This window comes from Miniopterus schreibersii (genome assembly GCF_964146895.1).
Source record: "Miniopterus schreibersii genome assembly, chromosome: 2".
NCBI classification, from domain to species: domain Eukaryota; kingdom Metazoa; phylum Chordata; class Mammalia; order Chiroptera; family Miniopteridae; genus Miniopterus; species Miniopterus schreibersii.
This window is the reverse complement of record NC_138102.1, coordinates 142136681-142151587: the sequence shown is the minus strand read 5'-3', so window position 1 is coordinate 142151587 and position 14907 is coordinate 142136681. Positions and strand designations below refer to the sequence as shown.

At 40.8% G+C, this 14907-nt stretch overlaps 1 protein-coding gene across 1 annotated transcript; it reads left to right on the top strand.

Moving 5' to 3' along the window:
- The first annotated feature begins 5623 nt into the window (after positions 1-5623).
- Positions 5624-13302, top strand: TMT1A (thiol methyltransferase 1A). Its single transcript, XM_081128343.1, has 2 exons — positions 5624-6749; positions 11879-13302. The coding sequence occupies exons 1-2, from the start codon at positions 6252-6254 to the stop codon at positions 12113-12115; spliced, it is 735 nt and encodes a 244-aa protein (XP_080984469.1). The 5' UTR covers positions 5624-6251; the 3' UTR covers positions 12116-13302.
- The last annotated feature ends 1605 nt before the right edge of the window (positions 13303-14907 follow it).

The following is a 14907-nucleotide window of genomic DNA, read 5'->3' as shown; positions in this document are numbered from 1 at the left end:
GGTGCCAAGCTAATTCAATGAGGAAAGGACAGTTCCTTTCAACAAATTGTGCTGGAATAACTAGGTATCTGTATAGAAAGAAATATAAGCCCTGGCCAGGTAGCTCAGTTGGTCCTGGGCCTGTACACCAAAAAGTTGCAGGTTCAGTTACTAGTGAGGGCACATACATAGGTTGTGGGTTTGATCTCTGGTCAGGATACATATGGGAGGCAACCAATCGATGTTTCTCTCACACATTGATGGGTGTTTTTTTTTCTCTCTCCCCCCTTTCCTCTCTCTCCAAAATCAATAAAAACATATCCTTGGGTAAGAATTTAAAAAGAGAAATATGAGACCCTTTCATGATGTGACTGCTGCCAGACCTGTGAGCTGGATGCAGACCAGAGCAGACACTGCTTCCCTGTAAGTACCCTCAGAAACTATCATTTCAGCCTCTCCCTTACCCGCCGTTGTGTGCTGGGTCCTGGAACAGAACTTTGTCCTGCCCCAGGCAGGCATGAAAGGCATCTTCCCTCATCTGGGATGAGTCATGCCCTAGTGCCGTGGCCTATATAATTTTTTAGTGATTGCCAAGCTGCACGAAGGATATCCACTTATCTTGCCACAGCCCAAGATATGCCTTAAGGTAAATTTCCCTTAATAAATTCTGTTAATTGCCAGACTAGAGTGATCTGCCTCTTTCTCTGTTTTTCCCCTGCCCTCTGCTTACAGAGGTAGATTTTCAGTTGTGGGGCTTTTCCCTGGGTCTGCATGTCATAATGGTTGTGTACCTTAAACTTATACCTATACAGTGCTGTATGTCAGTTATATCTCAAAAAAAGTGGAAAAATATAACATTGCTCTCTACCACATAGCCTATATAAAATAACTTAAAATGAATCATAGACCTAAACATAGAAAACTAAAAATATAAAACATGTACAAAAAAATACAAGAGAAACTTTTTGTAGCCATAGAATAGGCAAGGATTATTAAAGAAAGAAAAAAAAAATCATGGACCATAAGAAAAAAACGTATAAATTGAACTTTGTCAAAATAAAAAGACACATCTAAGAAAATGAAAAGGCAAGCTAGTCATGGACTGGGAGCAAATAGCTGACACATATATATGTTCTTTCTACTCTATGTATCCTTTTATAGTCTGCATATCAGTCCTTTGTCAGATAACAAACTGTGGTTGTTTTTGATCCATGAAAACTGCATTCTAAGTAAGTTACAGTTAACAAGCTAATATTACAAATCCTTTACATTCACAAATACAGTTTAAATCTGGAAATTTTAAGGCAAAGTATATTTGTTCTTCATAATTACCTTTAGATATAATTGAGACTATACTACTATACATAATCAAGAATGTTATTGTGCATAATTAATTCCAGTTACCATATTTATATTTACTGGTCATTACCAATATTTTATATTTATTGGTCATTAAGCTCCTAAAGAAATATCAATCCAACAAACTGATTGCATTTAATATTCTTTAAAGACAGATAAGCTGAAGGAAGAATTATCCTCTCTTGATATCTCACTTTCAAATTACTGATACAACTTTACCAGAGAAATAATTACATACCTTGTCAAACATCAAAAAATCTGCAGAAAGTTTCCAAGATAATGCATTCCTTGTACAATATCCAAAAATAAAGGCTTTCTAACTGAGAGCATTTACATTCCTAAGCTAAGTAAACATTAAAAACACAAAGTTTAAGAAAAAAGGATCTCTCCACTTTAAACAGTCCACTGAGTTACATTAAGTATTTTCTATCTAACACTTTCTCAAATTCAAAAGATATTTATTTCCTAAGAACATGTCAACAAGAGTTCATTTCAAACCATTCAGCCTGTGTATATCAACATGGCAATATTCCTTAGCTACCATAGTCGCATTAGTTGACTGAAATTTCTCAATCTTTTTTACATCTTGAGCTTGGTTGGTCTATACACCAAACAAACTAAATCTGTTACTTTAACATACAGACTCTTATAAGAATGCCTACTTTTGAGAACTACATGCATTTTCAGACTCGGCAAGGTAAGGCTTATCAGCTGCATGGCTAAACTTCTCCCAGGTCTGGGACTGTGGCATTATGGGCCAGAATGCACAGGGAATGGGAAAGGCTGTGGGACCAGAGGTGGTAAATCCAACCCACTGACCTACCTCTTACAACCACCAACAATCTCAAATCACTGAAGAAAATACAGATTAAAAAATAAATGATATTGAGTCATTTGAGTAGCCAAATGAGAAAAAGATGAAACCCTAATTCCTACTTTTTCCAGGGATTAATTCCATACTGAGATCAAGGATTTAAATGTCAAAAATAAAACCACAACCATGCTCATGGATTTGAAGGATTAATATTGTTAAAATGCCATTACCTAAAGCAATATACAAATCCAATGCAGTCCTTGTTAAAACCTCAATGGCATTCTTCCCAGAACTAGAAGTAATCCTAAAATTTATACGGAATTACAAAGGACTCTAAATAGCCAAAGAAACCTTGAGAAAGAACAAAGTGGGAGGTGTCATGCTTTCCAACTTCAAACTATATTACAAAGCTACAATAATCAATACAGCATGGTACTTGTCTAAAAATAGATAGATAGATATGGATATAGACATACATATATATACATAGATATAAATATATAGATATATAGATCAATGGAATAGAATAGAGAACCCAAAAATAAATCCTTTGTTATATAATCAACCTACAACAAAGAAGGCAAGGATATAGAATGGGGTAAAGACAGTCTCTTCAGTAAATGGCGTTGGGAAAACTGGACAGATACATACAAACAATGAAATTGGACCACTTTCCTACACCACATACAAAAATAAACTCAAAATGGTAAAGACTTAAATGTAAAACCTGGAACCATAAAACTCCTAGAAGAAAACATAGCCAATAAACTCTTTGACATCACTCTTAGCAATGTTTTTTGGATATGTCTCCTTGGGTAAGGGCAACATAAGAAAAAATAAACAAATGGGACTACATCAAGCTAAAAGGTTTTGCACAGTGAAGGACGGCATCAACAAAATGAAAAGACAACCTATTGAATGGGAGGAGACATTTGCAAATGCTACATCTGTAATGGGTTAGTATCCCTTACAACTCATACAACTTAACACCTGAAACACAATCCAATTTTAAAAGGAGCTCACAGAGGAGACAGCAAGATGGTGGCCCCCCCGCCTCCCACAACCACAACAAAATGACAACTAAAATACAGAACAACCATCGTTCAGAACCCCCTGAAATCTAGCTGAACAGAAGACCCAGAGACACTGAACCATGCAACAGACTGTTGTATCTCAGAAGGAAGAGGGAAGGGGGCTGGAGGGTGGGAAGAGATTAACCAAAGAAGTTATATGCACACATGCACAACCCATGGACCCAGACAATAATGGGGGGAAGACCTGGGGAGGGGGTGGGAGCTAGGAGGAGGGGGGGGAAATGGGACACTTGTAATACTTTCAACAATAAAAAGAAAAAAAAGAAAAGAGAAATAAAATAAACACGCAAAAATAATATAATAAAATAATAATAAAATAAAACGAGCAGACAGGTGCCCTGGCTGCTGTGGCTGGGCTGGTTGGAGCATCGGCCCATACAATAGGGGTGGCTGGTCGGGGCACGAGCCCAGGGACAACTGACTGATGTTTCTCTCTCACATCATGTTTTCTTTCTCTTTCTCTCTATCCTTCCTCTCCCTAAAATCAATTTTTTAAAAAGTGGGCAGAGGGATATATAAAACAAAAAGCAACAAACTCATAAGCAAAGCAAAGAAACAAAAAAAATCATAGATACAGAAAACAGAAGAGTGGTTACCAGAGGAGAAAGCGTGTGTAGGACAAAGAGGGTCAAATATATGGCAACAGAAAACGACCAGACCTCAGGTGGGGGACAGGTGATAGAGCATACAGATGTCAGATCATAAAGTTTATAATTTGTATAATATTGCCAATGTTATCCCAATAAACTTATTTATTTTTTTAAATCCTCACCCAAAGATATTTTTTTTCATTGCTTTTTCAGAGAGAGTGGAAAGGAGAGAGAGACAGACAGACAGAAACATCAATGTACCCGGATGGCATGGCTCAGAGGTTGAGCATCAACCTAGGATCCAAGAGATCACCGTTCGATTCCTGATCAGGGCACATGCCCGGGTTGCAGGCTCGATCCCCAGTCGGGGGCGTGCAGGAGGCAGCCGATCAATGACTCATCATTGATGTTTCTATCTCTCTCTCTCTCCCTCTCCCTTCCTTTCTCTGAAATCAATAAAGATATTCTTTTTTTAAAAAAAAAAAAAAAAAAGGGAAGAAACATCAATGTGAGAGAGACACATAGATTGGTTGCCTCCCACATGTGGCCCAACTGGGGCTGGGGATCAAGCTTGCAACCAAGGTATATGTGCTTAGTTTGGAATCGAACCTGGGACCCTTCAGTCTGCCGGCCGATGCTCTAACCACTGAGCCAAACAGGCTAGGGCTAAATTTAATTTGTTTAAACGAGCAGAGGACCTAAATAGACATTGCTCCAAAGAGGACATACAGATGGCCAACAGATAAATCATCAGGGAAATGCAACTTAAAACCACAGTGAGCTATCACCTCACACCTGTGAGAATGGCTATCATCTACAAACAAGTGTTGTCCAGGATGTGGAGAAATGGGAACCCTCATGTACTGCTGGTGGGAGTGTAAATTGGTGCAGCCACTATGGAAAATAGTATGGAGATTCCTCAAAAAGTTAAAAATAGAGCTTCCAGCCCTGGCCAGTTTGGGTCAGTGGTTAGAGCCTCAGCCAGAGGACTGAGGTTCAATTCCGGCCAAGGGCTTGTACCTTGGTTGCAGGCTTGGGCTGGGTTGGGGAGCAAGTGGGAGGCAACCAATTGATGTGTTTCTCTCCCTCTCCCTCTCCCTCCCCCCCCCCCCACTCTCTCTGAAAAGCAATGGAAAAAATAACCTCTGGTGAGGATTTAAAAAAAAAGAATGAAATATTTTTATGACAACATGGATGGACCTTGAAAGCATTATTCTAAGTAAAATAAGTCAGAGAAAGACAAATACTATATGATCTCGTTTATATGTGGAATCTAAAGAACAAAAAGGGAACTCATAGATACAGAAAACAGATTGCTAGTGACCAGAGGGGGCGGGGCGCGCAAAAGGGGTGACACTGCTAAGAGAATAAGAAGACAAACCATAGCCTAGGGGGAAGAAAATCTTCAAATCACATATTTGAGCTCTGGCCAGTTTGGCTCAGTGGTAAGAGCATCCGCCCACAGATCTCAGGCCCCATCGAAGTTTCCCGCACACGCCCGGACTGAGGCCAGGGATGGAGCCTGCAACCGAGGTATGGGCCCTTGGCCACAATCGAACCCAGGACCCTCCAGTCCGCGGTCGAACGCTCTAACCATTGAACCAAACCAGCTAAAGCTAAACGTTGTTTTTGAAAGGTGCTGTGTTCCCCAGCCAGTCTAAAGCTCAGGCTTTCTTATCAAAAAGTAGATGGATGTTTGAAATCATTTTCTGAATGCTTGAGGTTCCCAAACATGAATATTCTGGGGAACTATTTTTATTTAAATTAGCTGAATAATGTAGTAGTGCACAATATGAAGCTGAAACTTGCCCGTTTACAGATGGGCAGCCCAACACAGTGGCTTAAAAATAATTCTGTTGAGTTAGGAGCGTCTGACCGTCTTAGCCCAGAATGCAAAGGCGGAAATTCTTGTTAAAGGTGACCAGTAGGCATGTCCTTTCACTTTCCTTTTTAAAAAACACAGGGGGGTGGGGGGGCGCGGTATGGAGGGGTAATAGGAGGAGGGGATGTTGTTATAAAATCCACTCGGCTGCGGGTCTTCCCGCATAGATTAGCCAGGCTCCACCCACGGATCCTTGGAAGACCTGGGCCAGGATTCCGTGCCCTGCGCCTAGGAAACTGCGTCTGGAAACTAGCAGCAGTCTCACCGGATCTGGAGTAGGGGACTGCAACCTCCTTTCCTTCTACGGAAAAGCTGGGGACCTTCTCATTTTGCTTCATGAAAACTAAGCTGTGAGTCAACTTTTGCCAAATATCTATTACTTGGGTGACACGGGCCGCTTGCTCAAGATCTGACCTCGGCTCCAGCTTTCTGTTGCGGCAGAGCCCGTTCGTCCGAGCGACTCTGGAGCGTGGCCAGGGGCCTGACCGCCGCGCAGGGTCGGCGCTCACCCGTGCCTTCTGCTCTCGGGAGCCATGGCGCTCGCCCTCTTTGTTCTCCAGCTGGCCGTCCGCATCCTGGCGTTCCCCGTGTACCTGCTGAACTTTCTGGGCTTGTGGAATTGGATATGCAAAAGAGGTTTCCCCTACTTGATGTTGAGGCTCACCGCGACCTACAACAAACAGATGGCCAGCAAGAAGCGGGAGCTCTTCAGCAACCTGCAGGAGTTTGCGGGCCCCTCCGGGAAGCTCGCCCTGCTGGAGGTGGGCTGTGGCACGGGGGCCAACTTCAAGTTCTATCCGCCGGGATGCAGGGTGACCTGTGTTGACCCCAACCCCAACTTTGAGAAGCTCTTGATCAAGAGCATTGCCGAGAACCGGCACCTGCAGTTCGAGCGCTTCGTGGTGGCTGCCGGGGAGAACATGCACCAGGTGGCCGATGGCTCCGTGGATGTGGTGGTCTGCACCCTGGTCCTGTGCTCCGTGGAGAGCCAGGAGCAGATCCTCCAGGAGGTGTGCAGAGTGCTGAGGCAGGTGAGTGACGGGGTGTGAGGAGGGCTGGTGAGCAGCCACCACTATTACCAAGGGCAGCTCTATCCATTTCAGCTGAATCAGACATTCGAAAGTACAAAGTAAAACTACTAGGGGAGACTTACTGATTTTTTTTTAAATCTTATAGTGGAAAAGAAGTTATAAAGGGAAAGACTGATAAATCTGAATACACAAAATGTTTAAACTGCAGGAACAAAGTTGCAGTACAAGAACTTAGAAAAAGTATTTGCCAGGCATGATAGACAAAGGGTTGACTTCCTTCATATTAAAAGACATTACAGCCCCGTCAGGTGTGGCTCAGCGGTTGAGCATCAACCTGTGATCCAGGAAATTGTGGTTCGATTCCAGGTGATTCCAGGTCCCCACACATGCCGGGGTTGCAGGTTAGATCCCCAGTGGGAGGTGTGCAGGAGGCAGCCCATCAATGACTCATCATTGATGTTTCTATCTCTCTCTCTCCCTCTCCCTTCCTCTCTCTGAAATCAATAAAGATATATATTTTTTTCAAAGACATTATAAGTCAAAGATCAGTAGGATTTTTTAAAATATGTTTTTATTGATTTCAGAGAGAGGAGGGGAGGGGGGGAGAGAGAGAAACATCCATGAGAGAAAAACGTTGATTGACTGCCTCCTGCACACCCCCTGCTGGGGAGGGAGCCTGCGAGCCCTGCATGTGCCCTGACCAAATCAAATTCATGACCTCGGTGCGTGGAGCAATGGTTAACTAACTGAGCCACACTCAAATTACTTTTTTAAATTAAATTTATTGGAGTGGCATTGGTTAATAAAATTATATAGGTTTCAAGTGTACAATTGTATAATACATCATGTATATTGCATTGTGTGTTTACCACCCAAAATCAAATCTTCCATCACCGTACATTTGACCCCCTTTACCCTTTACTACCTCTGCACCACCTTCCCTCTCTGGAAACCACCATACTGTCGTCTGTGTCTATGAATTTTTGTTTGTTTTGTTTGTTCATTGGTTGTTTCATTTTATATCCTGCATATGAGTGAAATCATAAGGTTCTTGACTTTTTCTGTCTGACTTATTTCACTTAGCATGATCTTCTCAAGATCCATCCGTGTTGTAGCAAATGGCAGTATTTCATCTTTTTCTTATGGCTGAGTAGTATCCTATTGGACATATGTACATCTTCTTTATCCAGTCATCTATCGAAGGACACTTTGGTTGTTTCCATGTCTTGGGCACAGTGAAAACAGGAGTACATATATCTTTACGAATAAATGTTTTTCAAATTTTTTGGGTAGATACCCAAAAGGGGTTGCTGGGTTATATGGTAACTCTATGGTTAATTTTTTGAGGATCCTCCCCTACTAATTTCCATAGTGGCTGTACCAATTTACATTCCCACCAGGAATGAGGGTTCCTTTTTTTCTCCACAACTTCTCCAACATAGAAAAAAACATAGGTACTAAACTTAAAGACTTTGATCTTTAAGGGAGGATTTTGTGAACCTGACCTCAAAGGCAAGGGAAGAAAAGCAAATATATCAAAATTTAAGGTGAACATACTTTTTACCCAGTAGGAATTTATCCTATAACTTTACTGCACAAATGTGCAAAAACTCATCCATTACAGTTTTTGTAATAGCACAAACTGTAAATAACCTAGAAGTCCATCAGTAGGAGGCTGTTTAAGTTAATTGTCAAATAGTCTAAAGGAACTTTGTACAGCTGTTAAAAATAACAAGGAGTTATCTGTGTTGATATGAAAAAATCCCCAAGAGATAATGTTAAATGAAAAAAATCAAAGTGTAGAGTATAGTATAAGCCTATTTGTGTGTGTGGGGGGGGGGGGGGGTGGAGAGAATATACCTAAATGTGCATATATGTTAATGGAATGACCGGTTAACTATTAGCAGTGATGCCTCTTGGGAATGGGACTGAGGCAGGGGAATAATTACTTTTCATTTTATACCTTTCTGTATAGTTTGAAATTCTTAATACCTGTATGTAATTTTCACATATTACCTTTATCGTTTTTTTAAAAAAACTAGTTTAAAATAGTTTTACTCTAAATATAGTTGAACATAAATAAAGTACGGACATCTTAGCATTTGAATTTACTTTTCTAGGAGAAAAGGGTGTTTTCTAATCCTGTTTTATTTTCTAAGAGACGCTTCCTCAGGAATAAAAGGACTTGGAGAGAGTGTTTAGAGGCAATATATAATTTTACCTGTGGTTCAAGGATAGGCCAACATCAAAGTAATAAATGAAAAAGGTCTGATTTTTATACCCAAATGCTGGGTTCTTGTGTCCTAAGGCCGGGCTCTAACTGGGCATGGTTAGTAGATGTTTTGTTCACAGTGTTACTAATCTCACAACACCCCTGCAAAGCAAAGTAATTAACGTATCCATTTTATAGCACTGCTAATACTCTTAAGGGGATCATATTCTTGGTAGACCTCCTTAGCTCCTGTGAAGCACCCACTCTCTGCTGAATATAACCAGGAGCTTTATTACATTCTCATTTAACCCTCACAGCAGTCCTTTAAACCGTCTTCCTGTTGGGTTGAGGAAACAGACTCAGAGTGGTTAAGAAACTTGCCCAAAGTCACACAGCTAGTAGGTCTGACTTTCTTTAACACAAATATTCTTACAGCTGCGCCACGTTGCTTGTCACTGGGCTTTTCATCTCTCTGACGTCAACATTTCTACCACCATTGCTGACTGTTCTTCCTCCACCCACAGCTAAATCCTGGAGTTTCTTTTTCAGTTCTCATTTCACTTATATACCGCCCTGGGCAATCTCACTCACCCCCAAAGTTTTCAATTACCACACATGCACAGATGGTTCCCAAATCAAAATAGCCCAGATCTCTCTTCTCACCCTAACCCTGCATATCCAGCTGTCCACTTGGCAGCCGCCTGTATTATCCAAAGGGTAATATCGACCTCCCCAGACCTAGGTCTCCTCCCCTCTCTCCTGTGCAATTCTATGGATTTTTTTTTTTTTTTTTTTAAAATCAGGAAATCTCAAGTTTTCCATTCATGAACACAGATCTTAGACTTACCCAGAGAATTTGGGGGAACTCCATCTCTCAGCTCTCTGCCTAGGATAGCCAAGACTACATAGCTAGAGGAGACTAAGAAGAGTGGGGCAGTCATTAAGGGTTTTGGAGGTGATTGTCGGGTCCCTTTCCCCCTACTTACCTCAGAGATCGGTAGAAACACTTCTGAAGACCTCCTAATAACATGTAGCCTCTATTGTGTCTATACTTGACCATATTTATAGGACTGTCCTAGATGAAAGCATTACTTGCAAATTCCTACATGGCAGTAACTTACACAGAGCATCCACTGGTTGAATAAAATCCCTCCTGACAAAATGTTATCATGAATTCAGTAACGCTCTTGAATGATTCAGTATTTTAACTAATCATGTTTATATTCTTGTGACAGTGGTACAAAAGTATAAGACACAGTTAGTCAGTCTCAGGCAGTGCTTGGTGTGGATTCGGACTCTTCTGCAGGTTCGCAAAACACATGAATTAAAAGATTTTTTTTTTAAATAAAAGGAGTAGAAGTTGTTTAAAAGTAATTAAAAGGCAAATAACAAACTGGGGAAAACATTTGTAGTATAGCTTTGTTGTACTAAAAATCTTTACTAATTAGTAAGGAAAAAAACCAGCACCCTTGTAGAAAACTGATAAAGGACATCAACAGACAAATTAAAAAGAAGAAATCCAAATAACCAATAAGGTTTCGTAAAAGATGTTCTATCTATTAAGAATATTAAAGACATGATAGTATTGAAAATGAAATACCATTTTACCCGTCAAGTTAACAAAGATAGGGAAGGGGTGAGGAGTACTGATGAGAGTTTATTGGAAATGGGCACTCACATCCATTGCTAGTATGAATGTAAATTTGCTACAACTTTTCCAAAGGGCAATATGACAGCCTGTACCAAAAGCTTTAAAAAGGCACAAACTTGTTTTTTTTAATCCTCACCCGAGGATATGTTTGTTTGTTTTATAGATTTTAGACAGAGGAGGGGAGAGAGAGAGAAAGAAACATTGATGTGAGGGAGAAACATCCATCGCCTCCCGTATGTGCCCAGACCCAGGATGGAGCCCACAATCTGCGTATGTGCCCTGACCAGGACTGAAAACTCGCCACCTTTCGGTGTACCAGGCCATGCTTCAACCGAGCCACCCAGCCAGGGCGAAAGGCAGAGACTTTTGGCTCAGCAGTTCCACGTTTTAGCAAGTTATTTGTTTAGGAAGAATTAGAGATGGTCACAAAGATTGATGGATTAGGATAGTTACTGTAGCCATACTTAAAATAGTGACAAATTAGAAATAACCTAAATGGGAACAGTTAAATAACAGACGGTACCTTCAGTAGTGTGAAATATTGTGTAAAGCTTTTTTTAGATTATGTTTTAGAATAATAATTCAGATTCATAATTAAAATCAAGTGGGTTACAAAAAAACCCGTATATTCCAATCCTAGTTTTCGGAAAAAATACACATGCATATAAAAGTACACGCAAAACCTTAATAGTAGTTATCACGAGGTGATGGAATGGTGGTTGATTTTTTTTTAACTTTTCTGTATTTTCTAAATTTTTTCAAATAAACATATTGGTGAGGCAGTGTTGCCAGCCTCTGGAGCCTAACCACTGAGGTTCAAAACCTTATCTGACCATTACAAACTGTGTAACCTTAGGCAAGTTGCTTATTTTCTATGTGCTTACTTTCTCAGTTCCCTCATCTATAAAAACAGGAATGATAATAATACTTTACCAAATAAGTTTATTGTGCGGATTGAGTTAACATGTGATAGGCATTAAGGATATAGCACCTTGTACACAGTAAGTGCTTTAAGTTTAAGCTATTATTATGTATTGCTTTTATGATCAGAAAATAGAAGTGTTAATAATTGCTTTAGATTGGCAGCTCTGTGTAAAATTTGACAGAAGATGAAACTATTGACCAAAATGGTGTCTTAGTAACTTACCCTTATCTTCTCATGAAGTTGACCTGTGGGGCCACTGAAATCTGACGCTTCAATCACCTTATGAACCTGTTTTCCCCAAACTAAAATCCTTAAAATGGGTTTTCTTTTCTCCTTTTCAGGGAGGGGCTTTTTACTTCATGGAGCATGTAGCAGCTGAGCGTTCAACCTGGAATTACTTCTGGCAACAGGTCCTGGATCCTGTCTGGTACCTTCTGTTTGATGGGTGCAACCTGACCAGGGAGAGCTGGAAGTCCCTGGAGCGGGCCAGCTTCTCCAAGCTGCAGCTGCAGCGCTTACAGGCGCCGCTGTCCTGGAAGCTGTTGCGCCCTCACATCTATGGATATGCCGTGAAATAGCACGGGTGGGGAGCAGACAGCTGCCGTGAATGCCCCAGATGATCTAAGGCTTCAGGTTTACACTTAAAATACTAATTGGGAGAAGAGAAACCCTTTTTTTGGTAAAGTTGAATTTCATCCCCAAAAGTTTACGTTATACCCTATTCAGCCACTTTCCGTCGTCTCCCAGAGGATCAGTCCACGATAGGTTGCACTGCTGTTTTCTAGTTTTATTTAGGCTGCACGTGGGGTTGAGTTTACTTGTATGTTGTTTTCTTCTATAACACTTGCCATCACTTGTAAATATATATTCCTGTGAGCCCCTTGAAAGAAAGTAATGTTTGCTCTCCCATCATGTATACCCACTGCCTGGCATATAATTACTCTTTAACAGATACTTGTTGAATAAATTAACTAAACAAAACAAACCAAAACCAAAACAGCTTTGAACTCTCCTGTAAAAGGAAACAATGAGCTTTCATAACTGAAGACTATTCTTCCCCCCAAACTTCAGCTGCTTCAGTGACTTCAAAATGTTTTCAGCTGTCTTATTTAAGTTGTTACCCAACAGATTTGAATTTCACCCCTTCTTTGAGAGCTTGGTGAAATAAGCAGTTAAATTACTCAAAAGAAAACTTTGCAAAAGGGGAAATGAAAAGATCTTAATGATTCACAAATTGAATGAAGAAAGACTAGTTGAAAATCGTGTTTGGCGCTTGAATATATTCATGGAACTCTGGGGCAGCTAAGGGTCTTGGGTTCGTTCTTCTGTTACCTGGCATACGCTCTGCTGAATGCAGGCGATTGCAGGCCAGGAAAAGGCCCACTGCAAGGAGGAAAACCTTGTGTAATTAGGTACACCTTGCCAGAGCCCCGAAAAACCAGGCAATCTGTGAGTCTGTAAAGAAGTGGATGAGTATTGGTTGTATTATTCTGATCAAATTTCTACCCCTGTCCCAAGATGATTTCTTTGTTCCTTGCAACCATGGAAACCTCTGAAAATCAACACGGCATGCTTTGAAAACAAGTGTTGGTTGATCAGTCAGGGGGTTTAAGAGTAGAATTTTCAGCAACAGTTTGCATGTATTTTAATAAATTTAGCATATTTTCTGAGATGATTTTGCAAAAGGACTATTTTAAATATCGAATCAATAAATAAATTCATACGCATCTTAGGAATGGAAATAAAATAAATAGTTTATATACTTGCTGGCTCGGTTTCATTTTTCTTAATGTCTCTGGGAGGGCTTCCTTCCTTGTGCAAAGTTAAAAGTTATTTGAACATACAGACTTTTCTTTCTCCAGCCAGGTAACGATAAACACAGCTAGCAGATTTGAGAAAAAGCAGTTTTGAAAGGATCAGAATGTGTTTTGAAGAGCTCACATCCAAAGACCGCATTTGTGAAATCCATAGAGCAGGAAGAAAGGAAGCCTTCTATTCCCTGTTGAACATGAAAACAATTATTGTTACAGTGAGGTTTGGACACTCACCTAAGGCCTCCTGGGCAATGGGCCATGTATCTCCTCTACAGTCTCCCCAAAGTAGGAACCTCCTTACTCTACCCACCTCACAATCGGTTAGATCAGTCTAGCGATTGAGAAACAGGAAAAGCCACAGTTCGATGTGGTGAAATGTTATTGGCACGTTGGAAGGTAAATAATAGCAAAGTATAAAGTACTAGGCACATTCTTACCAATTCCTTCTTGTCTAAGTGGTTTAGCAAATACGATCTTCACTTTTTTTTAAAACCCTCACCTGAGATTATGTTTTTCATTTATTCTAAAGAGACAGGGAAAAGGAGAGAGAAACATTGATGTGAGAGAGAAACATTGATTAGTTGCCTCACACATGTGCCCGACCAGGGATTGAACCCGAAACCTGGGTATGTGCCCTGACCAGGAATCAGACCTTTCAGTGTATTGGACGACGCTCTAACCACTGAGCAACACCAGCCAGGGCTATCCTCACTTTCTATAGACAACACTGAAGTGTAGCAAAATAAATAAAGTTTCTTCTTGCATTCCACGAGTTACAGAGCAAGTCAAAACCTGTTTTGACACCAGGCAGGAGTGGCTCAGCGGTTGAGCATCAACCTATGATCCAGTAGATTGTGCAGTTCAATTCCCAGGGCACATACCCGGGCACATACCTGGGTTGCAGCCTCGATCCCCAGCAGGGAGGGTGCAGGAGGCAGCAGATCAATGACTTGCTCTCATTATTGATGTTTCTCTCTCTCTCTCTCCCTTCCTCTCTGAAATCAATAAAAACATATATTTTTTTAAAAAGATACATATTTTTAAAAAAACACCTGTTTTGACTATAACTGCCACATTACCTTCTCATTGCTTTCCTCCTCGGGCCCAGAAAACACACATTTATGATCATTCCAACAGCCTGAGGAGCGAGTCTCAATTGGCTCTTACTGACAGTACTAGGTCACAGATCTTCCTTAAACTTATCATGTTTAGACGGGATGGGTTATGCTGATTGGCTCAAGTATAGGTCTCAGTGCACCATCCCTGGGACTGAGCACACCCAGACCATGTGCACTGAGACAAGGAGACTTGTGGATCCATCCACATGAAAACAGAGCCTGTGACTAGGGAATGGATGCTGGGAAGGCACAGCACAAAGGCCCAGGATAAGCTCATTGCTGCATTTTGATCAAACCCCCTGTCTACTTTCCTGGGGTAGATCACACCATACTGTGCCTACAACACTGGTTTTTCAGTGGGATAATTTAAAACAAGGAAAATAAATGACAAAATGACACTGGCTTTGGCATCAAAGTGATCTAGGTTAAGTCCTGGCT

What these genes read in the sequence shown, in the direction of transcription:
- TMT1A (XM_081128343.1), top strand. Translation starts at nt 6,252, where the DNA reads ATGGCGCTCGCCCTCTTTGTTCTCCAGCTGGCCGTCCGCATCCTGGCG. An exon ending in TGTGCAGAGTGCTGAGGCAG is followed by an intron (nt 6,750 to 11,878) that starts GTGAGTGACGGG and finishes TCTCCTTTTCAG; the next exon opens with GGAGGGGCTTTTTACTTCAT.